Raw genomic sequence first — 21247 nt, forward strand, 5'->3', positions numbered from 1 at the left:
TTCGGTTTCAGACTGATGATAAGATAACTCCCTCAACCACCTGTGCCAAGAATTTTACAAAGAAAATGCAAAAATATAGAAAATACCTAATTTTCATCCATCTCGGTACAGCAGACGAAGCCCTCAACCAATCAGACTTGGAAAAATGTCCAGAATTATCAGTTACGACACTGTTCCTCTGTTGTTAAGGACGGTTTCTCCGATAACAGAAATGGTTTTGGCCAGTTTATGATAATGTCGTAGGTTGAATTAGTGCGCAGTATCAAACTGAGGCACCATCTTGACAACCTGGTCCCCATCCTCGGTGACCCAGAGGGCAATGGTGGGGGTGGGAAAAAATTCTATGGAGTTCAGTTTCGACTGTTTCCTCGTCCCCACTCGATCCCCCCTGGTTATCCGAGGACGCCTCGTCCCCAGGGTTCTCGCGATACTCAAAATGGCGATCCGGGTGAGGCAAGGTTCAAGCAGTTGAGAAATGCCACGTTCTGGGATCCTTTCCTGGTAATCAACACAAAAACTAAGAAAATGCTACCAAAATATTATACCTTTGATTTCAACTAGCCTACGCCGCAGACACGCTATAACTCTCGGTAATAACCGGGGTTTATAGCCCGTCTGCGGCGCGGGCCAGTTTCAACTTACACTTTTCCAATCCGAAGTCCAGTCCAATATGAGGTTGTACTTCAAATTTCTCCACCCGGCTGGGTAACCGCCCCGTTAGTAAGAGCATCACGCTGATCTGTTGTGTTTGGGTTGTTGATCGAGTGAGCGGAAAGATTTCATCATTTGCAGGTAAGAAAAAAACTGTTCAGTTTACTTTTAGCCATAGTAAAGGCCATTGGGCGAGAGCATTAAGCAATTGACGGAAACAAAGGGCGATTTTAACTAACACATTTAGATATTCGAGAAAGTACGACAAGCACTTTGCGGAATGCAGTCGAGTTTATGCAGCTTTACAAATGAAATAAATGTGATGGTATATTTCCGGTCTGGTGAATGAATGAGAAAGATGTGTTATTCTAGAAAGTGACACGGGCATACTCGGAATAAAGAAAGACCTTCCGATTAGTAGTTCGGAGTATCAGGTTCGACTCTTGATAGGAGCACTCGGATTTCTTGTTTACCGAGTATGCCTGTGTCACTTACTAGAATAATACACGACTCTCATTTACTGATGATGGTAGAGCATTCGTTGGTGAAAAAGAATAGCTGTGGACTTCAGACTGCAGACCTACACACCCGCAGTAAAATGAAGACTGCAGGCCAAGGGTATTAAAAATGCCAGGAAAAGATTTCAGAGCAGGGTCAAATGTAAACTTTGATGAAACAACATACTGTAAACCATTAAAAGCAAACACCTGAGATTTGCTAAGATTTGAAATCGTCACCATACATGTACCATCAATTCTACTGTCATTTGCGTCTTCTTCTCGTTTGCTAATTTGCTTACAAATCTATTCATAATTTTCAATTGAGTATTGATGCATGCATTGAACAAACTTTCATGTTAACTTTTCAGTCTTAGGTGTACACTTCTTGATTATTATAAAAGCATGAACAAAAGGAGGAAAATATTAAGCTCCTTCAACACAAACCTCACAGTTATGAGAGTTATAGAGTGGAGGGTACCATGACAAAAGCACAGCTGTAAGCTAAGCAGACTTTAACCTTCAATTATTTTTCTTGTATAGCTATCTAAGAAGCTACAACTGAGAGGATCAAAAGACAAATAGTTGTGATAAGAAACACAACATTTTGGAACAACAGGAAATTAATGATCACAACAAAGGAACTGGAAGCTAAATTTTTTAGTCTGTTATAACAATGATTCAGATCCTATCCTTATATTCCATTTTATTCTGCACTGAAAGGAGGTTATAATGGCTTTCTGGTTCCAACCTCATTGCGTTGGAGCAATCAGCTTAGTCTGTATTTCACCCATGGTCAATAGTCTGTTCACTGAATTTTGCCCTTGTTCTGTAGTCTACACTCTTTATTTACATTTACTGGCAGAACGCAATTTTTTAATTTAACTCAGTTATGATCCAGTGTTTACTCTTGTTGTTATCCAGCCATTGTATGTAAGTTTTATATGTTGTACACCTTGGTACATCCTCTTATATTATAGTTTATCTTTTACGAGTTGCTAAGGTGAACCACCAGTTCTTCAGATACACATATTGTGAATTGTCACCCTTCCTACATAAAGTTTATTATTATTATTTTTATTGTTATTATTATTATTATTATTATTGTTATTATTATTATTATTATTATTATGTGCAGTTAATAAACGTGTGGATGCTAAAATTGAACCACATAGGGCGCGCAGCGTAACCTATGCGATCTGAAGGAACTATAAAAAGAAAGCTGCTGAGTTAAAAAAAAATTGGCGATAAAATACAAAAATCTTATAGACAATCTAAAGCTCTCTGATACTAAAACTATATTGAGCTCCTATGCTATTCCCTCAAGGAAAGTCAAGTGATGGTAGCTTTGAAACTTCTCACTATGTTGAGAGAACTTGAGATGGTAGCCTTCTGCATCCTTTTCAATACGTCATAACCCCTGCTGCCAAAGAGCTTCCTCATTGTCAGGTCCACATCCCTTGACCATCCCCCAGCACATCAATGATGATGTTACATTGTTCAAGGCCATAGCCAGGGTGCTGCTTCTTCAGCTCGAATTACAGTGGCCCATACTTGACCGTCTTTTCCTCGGACTTCTTTTCCCGATGCTCCATCCACAGACAGGACATCTCCACAGCCCACACCTTCTTATTCTTGTGGTCCACAAATCGAGTGTCCACTCTGTTAGTCTTGACGATGGTGTGCTCAGCAAAAACTGGAACATCCCAAAACGCTAATGCCTCAGATGACTCATAGACTGGTTTGGGCACTGCACACGAGTACCAGGGAGGGACTGAATCAATTAGCTTCAGATCCCTCGTCATCTCGAAGAAGATGTGTCTTTCTAGGTATTTAGACTGAGCCAGAGCAGAGCACCCCGCTAGCACATGCGCAAGCGTCTCAGGAGATTTCCCACACAGTCTACATGTTACGTCGCCCTGTTCTGCCCCTGTTTTGTGGACTGTGTACACCTTAGTGGGCGTAAGCTGCTTGTACAACTCCACTACCCCAGCAATGGTATGGGTAGGAGCGCAGGTCCAATCACGCAACCAAGCAAAGCATCCACTCCGATTTAGCTCGCTGTCCTGCCACCTAGCCTGCAAGAACAGTCCGTTCCACTTCTCCTCTTTGATCTTCTCTTTCAGCTTCTCCATATCTGCCTTCTTGAAGTGTTCTTTCACCTTTGGCCCTTTAATCTCCGTCTCAGGATTGCTCACAGACCGGCACGACGGTTGAGGGTACTCCAAAGATAGGCTCATGCCCAGTTCCTCGGCAAACTTATGCGCTTCCTTCATCAGTAAAGTGTGTCCCTTCTCTACCGCCCTCTCTTCAAACTGTTGCACTGCCCTCATAGAGGGATCCATGTTCTGACAGAGCTTCATTGCCATCTTGATCTTCGTCAACTTGTAAATATTATTATTATTATTATCATTATTGTTATTATTATTATTATCATTCTAAGTTCTAATCAATAATGATTTTGAATGACAGTTTAAATTGAAAATGAGTGACAATAAAAACAAACAGCATTTTGGAAGCTTTATGATGTCATCATCAAGGAGTGGTATAGAATGGTCCATTAAAATTATGCAGTGCTCGCAAAATTTGGCCTTTGCTCAATTTGCTCACAAAGTTTAAACCAATGCTCGCTTGCTTGTGTTTGCAAAATCTTTCCAATTTCTTACATGGTCGGATCTTCATTAAAGATTTTTCGAAATTAGGTAAATCATGTCAAGTTCAGTTGAAAGCACAGGACAAAAAAATAAGTTAACTTACCGGAGTATGTAATTGTTAAGATGTAAAAGTGGAGTGTATTGTGGAGTTGTCATCCAGACTACTAGGTGCATTCTAATAGGAAAAAACAACATGTGAAATTAAAAAAAATAAGAATTTGCTGCTGATGGTAAATTAACAAAGTGCTTGCTGCTTACAAGTTGTTTTTCAAAAATGCTTGGTGCTCCCAAGACAAATTTGATCACTGCTCGTGCTTGCAATAAAAACCACAGTTCTTGCTTGCTTGTGAATGGTTACATAGACCATTCAATGCCCCTTCAAATTATTTGACATTATGAAGACATTGTAGTGTTGTTTGTTTTTATTATTGCTGATTTTATTTTATAATTTTTATTATAATAATTTGCTGTTTTAAAAAGCCACCAAAATGGTGAACTTTATGCAAATAATTATGTACCTTACTGTCAAGCTAAATGAACTTAATAACACATACTCCTTCCAATTGGTCAAAATTATCTGTCTACAGTTATCTCTGCCTTGGCTAAAGGAAGACACCCTCAAGACCAGCTCCTTATGTCTCCCTTGGTGAGGTGTCTGCGTTTAGTTACAAATGTGAACTTTACTGAGACAAGACAAGGAGAAGCTGTCTCCTTTACAGCTGAATTGATTAATAGAACCGATTTGAATGTTTGATTAGCGAACACAACATCTTTTTATTAACAAGCTAAATTGTATGTTTTGTGATTGAAACTCAGCACACATGCAATTAAAACCAAATTTGTAATTGATTTTTATTTTCCTTCGGATTATCAAACTTTTGATTAAGTTCAATGGAATGATTGTTCCAGACATAAGGTTATGTTTTGGTTGAAAAGGCACATGGGATGGTATCAGGAGTTTGGCTGGTGCAAGATTTATTTCATTTGACATTTATATAGCCTCTGATGCAGTCATTTTTAGGGGAGGCATATTACCCTCCTGTCCACATGTGCCTGCTTGGAAGGCCACATTCTTTTGTCATATTGTACCTTTGACCAATCAAATCTCTCATTAGGTAGATTTCTTGACTTGTGAAAAATTATTACGCGGGATGCCCCGAGGGGGCATACCGTGTCTTAAAACGGGTCGATTTCTTTTTTTTTTACGCGGGATGCCCTGAGGGGGCATACCGTGTCTAAAAACGGGACGATTTCTTTTTCTTCGTCGTAGCTTCAAATCGGTACATTAATTTATTCATTAAACTCACCCCTCTCCTACTCGGGGTGTATTGTTCTGATTGTCTTCAACAGTAGCAGGCCAATCAAAATCCATTCTTGTCGCTTACATCGCGAGGGAGGGGACCCACTCACCCCTACCTGTGTGACGTCAACGCATCATTTGATCTATTTATTAAAAACGGATTAAATTTGGCACCATATTGTTTATAACATGTTCTGGACTCAAGTGTGCCGTTTTCAAACGGAAATTTCACCATTTTGAAGCGGCAAATCAAAAGAATAACTTCTAAGAAGCACTCGACATTTAAAACGGTAGAAATTGGTGAGTTCATGGCGAAGGAATCGTGCTTTGTTTGACAGTCCTTGACAACGACGCGAGACTAAAAAGAGGTCATTGAGAAGCTTACGTTATCGTAATGGAATTCCACACATTTCCGGTGAAAGTCTGAGTCGCGTAACACAAGGAAAACAACGTAACGCGATCGTCGTGAGTCTAACTATTCCATTAGCAAGGATAGATTTATCAATCGGCGAAGCATACAGTTGGAATAAATGAATGAGCCCCAGCATCACGCGTAATGCCAGTGTAGCAGGCATCTTGTTTTTTTTTCTTCGTAGTAGCTACAAATCGGTACATTAATTTATTCATTAAACTCTCCCCTCTCCTACTCGGGATGTATTGTTCTGATTGTCTTCAACAAAGGCAGGCCAATCAAAATCCATTCTTGTCGCTTATATCGTGAGAGAGGGGACCCACTCACCCCTACCTGTGTGACGTCAATACATCATTTGATATATTTATTAATGACGGATTAAATAGTCGCGCCATATTGTTTTAACATGTTCTGGACTCAAGTGTGCCGTTTTCAAACGGAAATTTCACCATTTTGAAGCGGTAAATCGAAAGAATAACTTCTAAGAAGCACCCGACACGTTAAACGGTGGAAATTGGTGAGTTCCTGGCGAAGGAATCGTGCTTTGTTTGACAGTCTTAGACCACGACGCGAGACTGAAAAGAGGTCATTGAGAAGCTTACGTTATCGTAATGGAATTTCACAAATTTTCCATAGCCTCCCACGCAGACGTTCTTGGGGGTTCGTCACGCGTTCCTGCCCTAAGAACGTCTGCGTGGGAGGCTAAAATTTCCAGTGATACTCTGAGTCGCGTAACACAAAGGAAACAACGTAACGCGATCGTCGTGACTTAAACTATTCCACTAGCAAGGATAGTCTTATCAATCGGCAAAGCATACAGTTGGAATAAATGAATCAGCCCCAGCATCACGCGTAATGCCAGTGTAGCAGGCATCTTGTTTGTAATTGATTAACGCTCTGTAAAATCATGCCAAATATAGGGTGAAACTTTGAAGAAATGTAGTAGATGATTTGTTTGAGACACTTTAACTTGAATTAACTCTGTCGCCTCTTAGAATGGTTTGAATTTTAGGCAAAAGTGGCACAGATACTGTTTACTTAATCAACTATTAGGGTCTGAAGACCACAGCTTTTATCTGTAAGAGCTGAGCACCAGAGCTCATTTGCTGTGTGAAATGCAACAAGGGACTATTGCAATAATATTTTGAAAAGGCTTAGAAATTGTGGGGACTTGTAGAAGTTGAAATTTGCATTAATAATAATAATACTTTTATTTATTACCTTTAGCAAAAGAATTGGGGTAATATTACAATAAAAAAGAAAGAAATTCAAACACCACATGTTTATATACAGTCAAAATATGTCAAGTTAAATTAAGTTGAGTTAAGTCAAGCTAAGTTAGCACCTCTAAGAATAAACAATATTGTTTGTGCCTGGTAGTGAGGTGAGGTGCGCTGGGTTTGTCTTACGAGATCTTAGGCATTAGAGATCGAATCATCACATGTCCCATAACAATGAATTGTATTTCTCTAATGAAACTGGTCAAGTTAGCTTGATGAATATGGCAGCCTTTAATTGGTCATTTCAATTTTTTTTTAGTAGATTTTCTTTACCAAGGGAACATTGCTCGTTTAACAAACCTAATTTGTCCTTATGTTTGTTACTTGATCTAAGAACCACTTCTGTCTTTGAGCAATCTTGAATGACACGGTGTCTCTTGACTGGGTTGCAGAAAGTATTTCTGTTAGCTCAGCCTTTGAGGCATTTTTCGAAAACAAATTTGTAAACAGTTGAATCCTCAGTAACTGTTGTGTCCTTTGCTAGATAGTGAAGGTCAATTATCTAGACTTTGGTAGGCAAAATGTCATTGGCTGAAACTGAACTGCAGTTAAACCCTGCACTATACGTAAGTTTGGGGGAAAGCTAAAATTACTTAGCTCAAAGCCCTACCATCAGGTGTACTAGAAGAAATATATTGTAAGGGGATATTCCCAAGCATCACGTACTGCATCGCTATTTGGGGATCCCATCCACATTTAATGAATTAGAACATCTGCACTTGAAAGCAGCCAAACTAATTCATAAACCGCCCAGCAAAACTCCTGACTCTGACGTCCTTGACCTAGTTAAATGGAAATCATTAGGCTATATTTACAAACGTAGAGCCGCTTCTATAATGTATCAAGTTTATCATAATAGTTTACCAGATCAACTTACTGCCCTTTTTTTACATTTAACGCAACATTGAAAGTAATTATAACTTAAGGGGTATTAATCAGGCCGTGATATGAATAGTTGTCATCATACATTGTAGGCATTCTTGACATGATCCTGTTGTTCGCAAGGAAGCCTCATGCTGACAAATTGAAGTTTGCACTTATTGCGGTGTGGCTGCCATACATTGTTTCAGTGATGGTTGATTTCCAGAATGTGTTTTAATATATGTATATACAGGGTGTAAATGATAATGATGATGACGGCTGGTTCCTCGCATCATATTTCAGTGATGGTTGATTTCCAGAATGTGTTTTAATATATGTATATACAGGGTGTAAATGATAATGATGATGACGGCTGGTTCCTCGCATGCGAGGATCAGAGGATGGAAACAGGAAACTGCAGTATGTTAATAAGCTGCAGATGATGTTATACTTCGGTTCCTGGCCAGATACATTAGTATGGCCAGACCCCCTCACATCTGAAGTATTATGCATTTACATGCCTATCACCTTATGATCTTCCTGTTGGTTTAGTCCTGTAATTTAGAGATTGACCCACGTAACAGTAAGAATGTTGATTGTGAGATAATCGAGAGTGATAATTAAATTGTATAGCCATTTGTAAAACTGAGGTCTGGACACTGCAGTAAAACTAGCTATACACAATCAGCCTCATTTACAATTTATATACTTACATACATAATACGTGACAGCAGGCATGGTGCATAATTTATTTGATAAAGCAGTTTGTGATAACGCTTCCTATAACACTGTTGTGGAACGTTGTCCCCTTATAAGAGATTTGAAAACTTAAATGTAGCCTAGGATGTTTGTTGCTTTGAGGACAAAAGATACAGCTTCCAACATTTCTGAACAGTTGACATTTGAGCGACCCACATGGTACCCACGGTGTTAACTGCACTATTTAACGAGAAACATCTAGTATTTGTGCATGTACGCGCGTTGTAAAATACCATAAACATGGCACTAACATGACCAAACAGCCAAATCAAATGTAACTAAGTTACTGCATTTTAGCTGCTGTAAAGACTTTATAATACAAATGCAATGTTTGCTTTTAGGATGAAAAATGCTGACGCCCTGATTCCTTATTTACAGCTTTTCAGCAGTATTCGGATGTTTTTAATTACCTTTCAGATAGCAAACAGCACTAAAGAAGGATGCCAAGATTCTCGGGACATAAAAGAGGCCAAGCTTACAAATGTCCTTTGTGTGGCAAGTGTTTCAGTGGTGCAGGAAGCCTAAGAAGACATAAAAGGGTCCATACTGGAGAGAAGCCTTATGAATGCAAGCAGTGTGGAAAGTGTTTTAGTGAAGCAGGAACTTTAAGGGTACATCAAAGAGTTCATACTGGAGAGAAGCCTTATGAATGCAAGCAGTGTGGCAAGTGTTTTAATGTAGCAGGAACTTTAAGGGCACATCAAAGAGTTCATACTGGAGAGAAGCCTTATGAATGCAAGCAGTGTGGCAAGTGTTTTAGTGAAGCAGGAACTTTAAGGAGACATGAAAGAGTTCATACTGGAGCGAAGCCTTATGAATGCAAGCAGTGTGGCAAGTGTTTTAGTGTAGCAGGATATTTAAGGACACATCAAAGAGTTCATACTGGAGCGAAGCCTTATGAATGCAAGCAGTGTGGCAAGTGTTTTAGCGTAGCAGGAACTTTAAGGACACATGAAAGAGTTCATACTGGAGAGAAGCCTTATGAATGCAAACAGTGTGGTAAGTGTTTTAGTCGAGCAGGACTTCTGAGGAGGCATGAAAGAGTCCATACTAGAGGGAAGCCGTATGAATGCAAACAGTGTGGCAAGCGTTTTGGTGGAGGAGGAAATCTAGGGAGGCATAAAAGAGTCCATACTAGAGAGAAGCCGTATGAATGCAAACAGTGTGGCAAGTATTTTAGTCTAGCAGGGAATTTAAGGAGGCATGGAAGAGTTCATACTGGAGAGAAGCCTTATGAATGCAAACAGTGTGGCAAGTGTTTTAGTGAAGCAGGAACTTTAAGGAGACATAAAAGAGTTCATACTGAAGAGAAGCCTTATGAATGCAAGCAGTGCAAGAAGCTTTTTCGCAACTTGAGAATTTTAAGAAAACATGATAGAGCTCACAAGGATGCTAGGGATTGTATTCAAGATAACATGTCCACACAAACCAACACTTTGATTGAACTCCACTCTGGTCATGTTGAAAAACACATCTGCTGGATTTGTCAAGAGGAATTGAGTAGTGAAGTGCTACTTCTTGGTCACTATGAAAATCATATGATAAGTGATTAATTTAATTTTAAGTTTACTCTCGTGTCTTTTGTCAACAAATGCGGCTGGCGAAGTTTACATTAATAAAAACGGTGAAATATGGAGATTATACCTCAGCACAATGAACCGTATTTAAAATCTTCGCCAAAGGGGAAACTATACCCCAGTGCAATTCTACCCGACTAAATTGGCACTCACTTAATGTGGGTGCCTTGTTATTAAGAACGGTTGTCTTGGTCCTGACCAATATACTATCCTTAGCATAAACCCACTTAGTAGGGAAACCCGTTTAAAATGGACACCTCTTCCCGTTCATGTTCCCGTCGATGTCCATGGTAATGACATTGAAATGTAGAGTATTATTCCCAATCACACCTAACAACAATAAGCAAAAGAGGACTGGGGACCAATGTCACGCTTCATTTTTGCTAGGGAAAGCTTGTAGCCTGCATCTCCTTTCTTTGAAATTTTAACGTGAAACATAGGCACGCGGAGCGTGCAACAGCTATTTTTAGATTGCGTAAGTGAATTAAAGTATCTAATTTGAAGTAATTAGAGCTTGGCAACCAAGAACGTTAAGTACAAATGTTGTTGATGTTTTCGATAAAGTAAAGCGTATTAAGGATATTGGCCGCCATTTTGAATATATCAATTTCGCAAAGAAGCATGGTTCAAAAAGGGGGTAACATGACGTCGCTCGTGTGAGAAAATGATTCAAGTGATGAAGATTGTTTCCGTAACTGGGGCGTAGAAAAGTTAAAATCTTATTTACCTGTGAGAGGAGTTCCAGTGGGAAATACAAACAAACCTTGCCGTTTTTGCCCGTAAATTAGGGTTAAAAGTAGTGAAAAGCGTAGAGGAAAACCAAATAGCGGTTAATACGAAACGTTGAGAGAAACAGGTTGGAAAAGAGCAAAATTGTCCTTCCAGATCCTGATCTATTGCAAGAAGGATGGGAGGACAATGCACTAAATTACCCAGAATTATCCCAGATGAGCGCTGATAAGTACTGGGATGAAAGTAAGGTCCAGTTCAGACGCCCAACTTTTCATGAGCTGAACTTAATTCAAATTAAGGTCGGCTCAAATCACGAAAATCCCGCCTTTTGATTCAGACGCCGGACTTAATTAGCCGAACTTAATTTACTTGAAGCAAAACCAATCGAAATGTTAGCGTTTAAATTTTATTTTATTATTTTTTTTATTTCAAATACGTTATAATAATTTATGCATTAGGTTCGGCTCATGAAAAGTTTGACGTCTGAATCAAAGCCGCTCCGGCTGAGCCGTTCCAAATTGAAACAGCCGTTCTCAACTGGTTCAGACGCCGAACTTTTCATGTACTTAATTCGAGGTATTAGGTTCGGCTCATGAAAAGTTCGGCGTCTGAATTTTCGCATGTTTCTGCATGGGTTTGTCATCTATGAAACAACTGACTGTTGTGGTCAGATGTTTTGTCATATATAATTTAGATGATAAATATTGAGTTGCATAGTTAGAACGTTGAAATTTATAATGTAATACCAATAACTACAATAACTGTATCAGGACAACCTGAGCACCTGGGCTCAGTTGTTCAAAGCCCAATTTAGCTAATCCTGGATTAACGCAAACTTTGATTGGAGATTAATTCTTAATCAATAAAGATTCTTCCAAAAGATTTCTGTCTCCCAGTTTTGAATTAGACTTTACCTTACCATAAGCTTAAAATTAGCTTTTAAAAACATTTTTAACAAGCGAGATGAAAACCTCGGTTAAGTTTTAATCATGGATAAGCGTTAATCAGCTTTCGAAAAACCTGGCCCTGAGAATTTTTTTTTTTGATGCCCATTTAATTGCTTTGTATGTTGGTCGTGAGACAACAGTAATGGAAATTAGTTAGTTCATCTAAAACATTTTGGCCTTACCTGATTTCCATCCACTTCGGTACAGCAGACGAAATCCTCGCCTAATCAGACTGGGTGAGCAGACTTTCCGCGAAGGGGGATGATGATATTGAATTGGGAATATTTTTTACTCCATGATTCTGAAGTTGGAATTTGTAAACTACGAAAATCTAAAACGCGCGTTCAGTCCCTTTTTGACGTCATAGTAAGTGGGTTTCACTTGCACGCGCATGACAGCGCCGAGAAATCAGCTCTTCCTGCGCATGTACAGTGTGAGCTGAGAGGTAAAGGAATCGATCAAAGGCTTTGAGTAAGAAAAAAAACATTCTCACACCCAGCTAGAAGACTCGCGTCAAGAAAAATGTCGAGAATGATCAATTACACGGTATTCTTCCCTATAAAAGGCGGTGCCTCCTATTACATATTTATATTTCGACAGTTTCGACAACCCTTTACCTCAAGTCAAGTGGAGAGAAGACTCTGGGTACAAGATTGCTGGGTATGACTATGTGTGAAAAGTAACCTGTGAACAGGATCCTAAAGTGGGGCATAGGGGAAGAGGAAAATCGTTGAGCGCCTGAGCGGAGCGATCCTGACTACGCTCGATTTCCCTCCTCCCTACACCCCCTTCGGGAGCCTGTTCACAAGCTACGTGAAAAGGAGATCTTAGCAAGGGCTGTTGGAATCCAAAGCGTAATTGGAACCACGCATTTTCAGGGCTAATTAAGCAACAATAATTCTAAATAGCTTTGAAATACGTTACAGTGTATGAATTTTTTCCCAAATTTAAACTTAATTTAAATGCGTAGTGACCCCTAATTTTCCTTTTGGATTGAAACAGACCTTGATAAGATCGTCTTTTCGTGCATCGTCATATACCGCGAAAAAAAAACCCTTTGAATTAGTACTTTAGTAGCCACACCATCTCGAAACGTACAGAGCATATACACAGGAACAAAAGGAGCTCACGTTCCTTGCTCTTGCCCAAGGTCTTCGCGATATTCAAAACGGTAGTTCGGGTGAACCGGCCGAGACGTGCCGCGTTCTGGGATCCGTTCCTAGTGATCAACACCAAAAGTAAGCAATTTTAAATTTTAAATACTACCAAATATAATATAATGGAACCCGCTTTATGGACACCCGGACATTAAGGACAGTTTCGTTTCTCCAGAAGAAAAGCCCGTATATATCTTCTCTTTCTTTCGTCTTTTATTTCATTTAAAGATCTGACGAATCAATTTGCGGCGTTTCCTGTGACATAATTGAATAAAGCTTTTTTCTGCATGCCAGTAATGGCATGGTATGTTAGCGACTGGTACGATTAATTTCTTCAAAATCCACATTAGGGCATCGACAAACCCTAAATAAGATCATTGTAACACTGAAGGGGACGCGCTCAAACAGCCACTCAACTCACAAAACTTTGACTCGTTTACGCCCTTATTGCAGTATTATAAGAGCTTTTGTAGTTTCCCTTTCCTTGACAAATTATCTAGCGAGTATTTGTTCTAAACCAGACGAGGAAAAAAATACAGCCAGACGCCAGTTGAATGGTCGCATTTCAATGACTCTAGTCTTTAATTTTCTTTTGTCGTATTTGATTTAACAAAGACCAAGCAAAAATCCTATGCTAAAAGGCGGATTTTTTGTAACCGCCCTCATCAGATTCTACGTGGGTAACCTTTCCTTGATTTTAATAACCTAAAAAAACTTAATCGTTAAGTCAGTAATTGCAAGCATTTTCATTATGAAATTACATTTTCGAATTTATGAAAAGACAACTTCCACAACCAGTTGTGCCAAGAATTTTGTAAAGAGAGCGGAAGATAGTTAAATCAACTCAAACATTTTGGCCTTACCTTATTACCATCCACCTCGGTACAGCAGACGAATCCCTCGCCTAAACAGACTGGGTGAGACACCTTTCCAGCGAAGGGAGCTGATGACATTGAATTGTCAATATTTTTCACTTCATAATTTAGGATTTAATGGAAAATCCAAAACGCGCGTCCAATCCCTTTATGGTGGCATGGTAATAAGACAATTTTTACTCGCGCGCAAATAACAGCGCAATCAGTTCTGCCCATGTACAGAAAAATGAGAGATCAAGGAATCGATGGAAGGCTATGGGTCAATAACATTGACACACAAGGCACCCTGTGCTTACGAGGTCAGGAAGATTTCCTGTAACAGGTGCATCCAAAAACAGAGAAACGTTTGTAGTTTAAGACAATCTCGCACCTCAAGTCAAGATAAAAGTAGACTCTGTGTAAGAGATTGCAGTTTATGAGGTTAAAAGCAGATCTTAGAAAGAGCTATTGAAATTGAAAAAGAAAATGTAACTTAGAATTTCCAGGGCTATTAGGGAACAATAGCCCTTAAAAAGATTAAAAATATGTCACAGTGTATGTTTTTTTTTCTTCCAAATTTAAGCTTTATTTCTCTGATAAATGCGTGGTTACCTCTAGGTTAACTTTTTTTCCTGTATCGTCAACTATTCTGGCACGCGCAGAACGTAATGGCGCTTCGAGTGAAGAAGCCGAGAAGTGCCGCGTTCTGATTTCCTTTCCTCGTAATCAACAGCGAAACTAAGCAAATGCTACCAAAAGATTATACTTTTAATTTCAACTAGCCTAAGCCGCAGACTGTAATAACCGGGAATTGTCTCGGTAAAAACCGGGCTAGTTTACTCTTCCAATCTAAAGTCCAATCCACTATGATGTCCTCCTTCGCCTATTTTTCCACCCAGCTAGGTAACCGCCCCGTCAGTGAGAGCATCACGCTGATCTGTTGTGCTTGGTTTGTTGACCGAGTGAGCGGCGAGATTTCTTTATTTGCAGGTAAGAAAAACTGTTTAGTTTACTTTTAGCCGTAGTAGGGGTCATTGGGCGAGAGCATTAATCGATTGAGCCAAGCAAAGGTGCATTTTAACCAACACATTTAGATATATGACATATGAGAAAGTAGGACAAACATTCTGCGGAATTTGTATGGGAATCTAAACTTTAACGAAGTATACATGCTAATGATATGGGTAAAATTTTACTTTTGGAATATTCATTAGCCGCAAACTATAAACCCCCTGACGGCTAAGCTACCCATTTACGAATGAGCCGGCTTGTTTGGCTGGTCCGCAGGGCAAAACAACTCGACAACTTTACTTTTAATGATGGTATAACATTCGGTGAGTGAAAAACAAAGACTGCAGACTACAGCCCCGGAGTAAAATGCAGACTGCAGGCCAAGGGCAAAATGCAGGGAAAAGATCACAGAGCAAGGTAAAATGTAAACTTAGGTGAAACAACTGTAAACCATTAAAAGTAAACTCCTGAGATTTACTAAGATTTGAAATCGTCACCATACATGAACCATATGTATCAGTCAATTCCAAGCCCGATCATCCCCCCCCCCCCCCCCCGCGGGCAACCCCTAAACATTTGACCCTGTTCGGCTCCACATAGTGGGAAAAATGATTTGTACTCCATGTAACATGTCACAACTCCTCGTGGTTTTCGACAAAATTTATGTTGATATATGCGAGCTCCAGCGTATTAAAATATTTGGAAATGTGCCATTATACAAGCATATGGCATGGCGGGGTTACATATTGCCCTTCGCTTCTCATTTTCAGTGGTATGTCCAAGTTCCCTCGAGCTTCTCCCTTTGCTCGGCGTTCGAAGCTCGACTTGTTGGCATGTGTAGGTTTCATAACATAGTGTTTTTTATTATTGTTCTTGTTATCACTGTTTTTTAACAAACCGTTCACAGTTCTACTTGTAATAGAAATATATATTCCTGAAGTGAATGCGCTTTACATTTTTTTTTGTGATAAAGTTGCATGCTTTTAAATTTATAGGTAAACGTAAACGCCCATTGTATTGCAACAAGAGATGATTATCATCCAGTTTATTTAATCAATGCGTAAACTACTGAACAAATCATGCAGTCAAATATAAATTTTTGCGAAAAATGGACACGTATTTGCAAACTTCATTTACATTTAATATAAGAGAAAAGTGAGTATCGGTACAAAACTACATATATCGTTAAACTCTCTGTTAGTTGAGTTTCATATGTGATGTTATGCATTATCTTTAATAATAAATTGTTTTAAATTTATGAATGTATCAATTTCGTTGATTTTTATATAAATAGAGCTAGCGAATACAAAAAAAAACCCAACACGATGACTTTTCAGCCCCAATCAGTGGGGCATTTGACCTAGAAATTGGCCCATATAGCGGGGAATTTGATCAGGCATTTTTAAAAAAGTCAAATGCCCGGGGGTTTGCCCGGGGGTAGGGGGGGGGGGATGATCGCTTTTGGAATTGACCCAGACTATACATGGTTCCAACCTCATTGTGTCAGAACAATCTGCTTAGTCTGTATTTCACCCATGGTATGCAACCTCTTTACTGGATTTTGTTCTTGTTCTGTAGTCTTCAGTCTCTATTTACACTTACTGACAGGGTACATTGTTTTTAATATAACTCAGTTATGATGCAGTGTTTACTCTTGTTGTTATTCAGCCATTGTATGTAAGTTTGATATGTTGTACACCTTGGCACATCCTCTATTTCTGATTTTTGGCTTTTTTTAATGAGTAGCTAAGGAGAACCACCATATCTACAGATACATATATTGTGAATTGTCACCCTCCCTGCGTGAAGTTTTTATTTTTTTTTTTTATTTTTAATAGTTCTAATCAATAATGATTTTGAATGACATTTTAAAATGAAATTGAGTGATGATAGAAACAAAAAGCATTTATGAAGCCTCATGATGCCATCGTCAAATAAGGGTATAGAATGGTCTGTTAAAGTGCTCGCTTACTTCTGCTTGCAAAATCTTTGCAATTCCATGCATGCTTGGATTCTCATTAAATGTTGCTTGAAGTTAGGTAAATTATGTCAAGTTCAGTTGAAATCACATAACAAAAACATGAGTTAACTTATGTTATTATTAAGATGTAAAAGTGGTGTGTACTGTGGAGGTGTCACTCAGACTACTAGGCGCATTCTTATATTAACTAAGAAAACGTGTGTGAAAGTAAAAAAAACTACTGCTAACAGAAAATTTATGAAGTGCTCGCTGCTTACAAGTTGTTTTTTCTAAAATGCTTGATGCTCGCAAGACAAATTTGATCACTGCTCGTGCTCGCAATAAAAACCACAGTGCTTGCTTGCTTGTGAATGCTCTTAAAGACCATTCGATAGCCCTTCAAATTATTTGAAATGTCACGAGCCAATGGCATCTTGAAGACAGGTTTTATTTTCTTATGGAAAATCAAATTTTGATCACAGCTGTTACCAATAACACGCAACCTATCGCCTTCAAAAGACTCTGATTAAGTTTTGTTTTGGTAGACATCAATAATAGAAAAGCCGTCGAAATTATTTTGAATTCTGAGACCATTTCAAGTCAATAGAACCAAGGAACTGACAGTCTTATCCACTGACGGATGGTAAACTTTATGAAAGTTGATTTCCAAGCCAGATTATCTAAAAAATGGGCATTGTTGAGACGAAGCCGTATTCTTTTATGAAACATTTGAAATCAGCTACACCTGATAATAAATCAGCGATGCGTGCAAGTGAGTAAATTATCACGTGCAGTGAAGTTGAATTTTTTAATCCAAAAATGCCTTTTATTTGCACTTGATCTGGCTCGAGAATCAATTTAAAAAAAGTTTACGTTCTCTTAGCGAGGTAAAATTCTTAGTTTCTTGCTGGGTTACCTTGGAATCTTGTCAGAATTCAAAATAATTTCAACGGCTTTAATTTGTTTGATTGACGTCCACCAAAACATAACTTTATCCGACTCTTTAGAATGCCGTAGGTTGCGTGTCATTGGTAACTGCTGTAAAACATTTTAAATCACTAACCGTAATAATTTTGCAAAATTAAGTACTGTGTGCAAGTTAGCAAATAATTTCTCACTTGCAGTGAAAATTAGAATTTTTAATTGGCTCAGGAATCAATTATTATAAAATTTACCCTCTCTTAGCGAGGTAAAAATTCTTATGTTTTTGCCGGGTTACCCTGGAATCTTGTCAGAATTCAAAAATAATTTCAACCCCTTTTCTTTTATTGACGTCCACCAAAACGTAATTTTATCCAACTCTTTTGAAGATGGTAGGTAGCGTGTTATTGGTAACAACAACAACAACAACAACAATACTTTATTTCACCCCATTATTATTACAACAGAAAATATAAATATATACATACAATAGATGATAGGGGTGCTGGCTGCCCGAAATAATCTAAAAGTTAAAAATGCCAGGCAGCCAAGTTCAATGAAATGATTATTGGAAACATGATCGTAACTTTTGGTTGAAAAGTTACATGGGATAGAATCAGGAGTTTGGCAGGTGCAAGATTTATTTCATTTGACATTTATATAGCCTCTGATCCAGTCATTTTTTAGCTTTTCTTATCACCCCCCTGTTCACAAGTCCCTTGTTGCTGGAAGCCCACATTCATTTGCTATTGTGTACCTTTGATCAATCAAGTCACTCATTACATAGACTTCTGCACTTCTTATGAAAAATTATTTCTAATTAATCAATGCTCTATAAATGGAACGCGTGCCAAATATATGTCTGAAACTTTGAAGAAACATGGTTACACTTAGAAAAAAGTGGCACAGGCGCTGCTTGCTTGATCGACAAATGGTGGCTGGAGACCTCGGCTTTTATCCATAAGAGCTAAACACCAGAGCTCATTTTTTAATGTGGTCTATACTGCATGGCCAGTAATAAGATGATGAAAGTGAAGGAGACAACACTGTCAAGAAAAGTGAGTGAGAGTGATAGTTTGAGTGTTAATGAGAGTGATGATAGTGACTGTGAACTTCCACCATCACCGGCAAAGAAAATGTGCAATACTAGAAGTCGACGGAGTGACGCAGGTTTTATGTTATGTTCAACAGGTGAATCATTAGCCTGTGTGGCAGGTGCATAAAAAATATATAGGGTGCGAAAAAGAGCATTGAGTGCGAGGAAGGGAGCCAACCTTTTCTCCTCATGTCTCTCTCCCACACACTCCCTATATTTTTCATGCACCTGCCACGCAGCCTAGTGAATCACAAGCTTGTACAGCTGCCATTTCCTGAGGCTAACTTCCTCAACACTTGTGTAACACATTTGTAGAACATAGAATTGAGAAAAAAAAGGTTTTTGAGAGGTCAAGTGAATATCAAGTATTATTTATTAAAATAAACTTTTTATTTTTATTAAAATGAGCTCAAAAAAATATCCAACATTACATTTCAAAAAACTTAGTTTACAGATCCGTAAAGTGACATATAAACTGATAATGATAATATAACATTTTTTAACAGAAACTTTCTTAATGCCCCCTATGCATGTATCAGTATTATAGAATACCATTAACATACAGTCGACTCCCGACAACTTGAACTCTTGCTAACTCGAACCTCTCGCTAACTCGAACCAAATCTCCCTTCCTTTCAGGTCATTTTCTATATAATTTTACCCTTGATAACTTGAACTAATGATAACTCGAAACGTTTTCAATTTCCCTTAAAGGTTTAAGTTATCGGGAGTTGACTTTAGCAGTAGCATAATCGAGCAGTTAAATCAAATGTTTCTAACTTACTGCTTCTGAGCTATTTTTCTAAAAAGTGTCTCTTTTGTTGTCACTCAGTCACGTGGTTGCTTCGATCAAAAGGCAAGCTTGTATTTCAGCTCTTGTAGTGAGCAAAAGCTGACAGGATTAGAAATGAACTGAACAGAAAGTCACAAAGCATTGCTTCTTCCTGCTAGTCTTGCATGCAACATTTTTCTTTGCCAATAATTGTGATATTAACCCTTTAAACTTTCTTTTTATTTTCATGTTTTTGAGTTTGCCTTGTTCTGGGTTGATTTTGTAACATTATAGCGACAGGAACTGTCAACAACAACACATCGTTTTTAAGAACAGCGAGAGACCTTTGTGTTTCTTTCTGTGTTTGCATTGATAGTTGGCCCCCCGTAGGGTTACAAGGTCAAATATTCCACATTTTTTGGTCCTTAAACTAGGAAAAATGCAATATGTTGCCAGGCTGTAGCTTGAGAATTTAAGCTGGGAACCTTTTATTGCCCTCCACATCTATGGCACGATATTTCACTACAATTGGCAGAATGTGGGTTGCATGCAATGAATGATTTGTTTTACAGGCAGATATAAACATGTCTCATTTTTAACCTATTTTTTCTTGCATTTAAGTACCTTGAGAGTACAAAGTTTACTAGAAATTGCCAGAGAACGTTAAAGGTACTCCTTTAGACCTGCAAATGCTAGAAACCTCTTTAATCAAACGTTGTATCTGGCGTTGTTTGTTTTCCAACATAGGCTATTTTCCTCTTGTACCGAGCGAGTAAAATTATCGTTCGCCGGCGAACGATAAATCGAATAAAAAATGTTAAAGGGTTAATGTAATCCGGGGGCTTTTAGTGGGAATGCAGCCCTTGAACATTCCTCACATCAATGTGCTAGAGAACGAACATTTACGTCTAGAGCTGTCAATCAATCAATCAATCAATCAATCAATCAATCAATCAATCAATCAATCAATCAATCAATCAATCAATCAATCAATCAATCAATCAATCAATCAATCACTTCATTTGTTTATTTCAAAGCAATTACACGACGACTATCATATTAAATTATTGGGCAGGAGTTCTTAGCAGTTTGGGGCTTTACAAGTGGAGCCCCTCATTCAATATTACACATGGCTGTGATATGCAGTATATTATTCATTATTATTTAGCCCCCCCCCCCCCCCCCCCACCTCAGTCCTGTAAAGCTGACAATTATTACAACAGTGGACAAAAATATCCCGTTTAGGGGAGGTGTTGAATTGATTGATTAAAGAATAAATTAAGGAAAACAATATCATTTTGGCGTTTTTTTGTACTTTGTTCAAGGTTTTTGGTTATCAATAACTGTGTTCTATTTTCTGTTTTTCGATTACTTATTATCGTAGATTAGAAGTGCCGAAATTTTTTTGGCGATCTTTTCAGCAAAATAAACTTGTGGGGAAATTTTATAAAAGGACAAGTGTCGTTGACAGAACCATAAGCGTTCATAAGGTTGTCGTGAATATTTGGAGCAATTAATGGCCGACCTGTTAGACATGCTATGGCGATTATTAATTCTGTAATGATTTTTGTGTTATTGATTTTGTTTTGCCACTAATGCACCCCAGGTTAAGACTTTATAGAAAAGAGGGTGTACATACAGTGAGTTACAAGGAAGGAAGGAAGGAAGGAAGGAAGGAAGGAAGGAAGGAAGGAAGGAAGGAAGGAAATAATTTGACTTCTTTTCTTTGGTAATCACACTTGGTGATTTTGTCTATTTCAAATGTAGTTTTGAAAACAATGGGTGTGTTTTACAGGAGCAGGGCAT

At 38.4% G+C, this 21247-nt stretch overlaps 2 protein-coding genes and 1 pseudogene across 3 annotated transcripts in view; 2 read left to right on the forward strand and 1 right to left on the reverse strand.

The window, feature by feature from the left end:
* LOC146453927 (uncharacterized) overlaps window positions 1-21247 on the forward strand; it is a 251249-nt gene that overhangs the window by 43848 nt on the left and 186154 nt on the right. The gene's annotated exons all lie outside the window — the stretch shown is intronic.
* Window positions 736-11591, forward strand: LOC146453930 (uncharacterized). Of its 2 annotated transcripts, none has more exons than XM_085096044.1 (2): window positions 736-792; window positions 8832-11591. In XM_085096044.1, exon 2 carries the CDS (start codon window positions 8855-8857, stop codon window positions 9965-9967), a length of 1113 nt encoding a protein of 370 aa, XP_084952170.1. In that variant the 5' UTR covers window positions 736-792; window positions 8832-8854; the 3' UTR covers window positions 9968-11591. The 2 variants fall into 2 exon arrangements, with proteins under 2 accessions (XP_084952170.1, XP_084952169.1); XM_085096043.1 differs by lacking the exon at window positions 736-792 and adding an exon at window positions 4649-4768.
* On the reverse strand, window positions 2290-3520 carry LOC146453931 (uncharacterized; annotated as a pseudogene).

The sequence above is a fragment of the Pavona decussata genome, unplaced genomic scaffold, assembly GCF_977016875.1.
Source record: "Pavona decussata unplaced genomic scaffold, jaPavDecu1.1 SCAFFOLD_321, whole genome shotgun sequence".
Classification (NCBI taxonomy): Eukaryota; Metazoa; Cnidaria; class Anthozoa; order Scleractinia; family Agariciidae; genus Pavona; species Pavona decussata.

Bases quoted from the DNA above. Each gene is read 5' to 3' on its own strand.
- LOC146453930 (XM_085096044.1), top strand. From the start codon at position 8,855: ATGCCAAGATTCTCGGGACATAAAAGAGGCCAAGCTTACAAATGTCCT.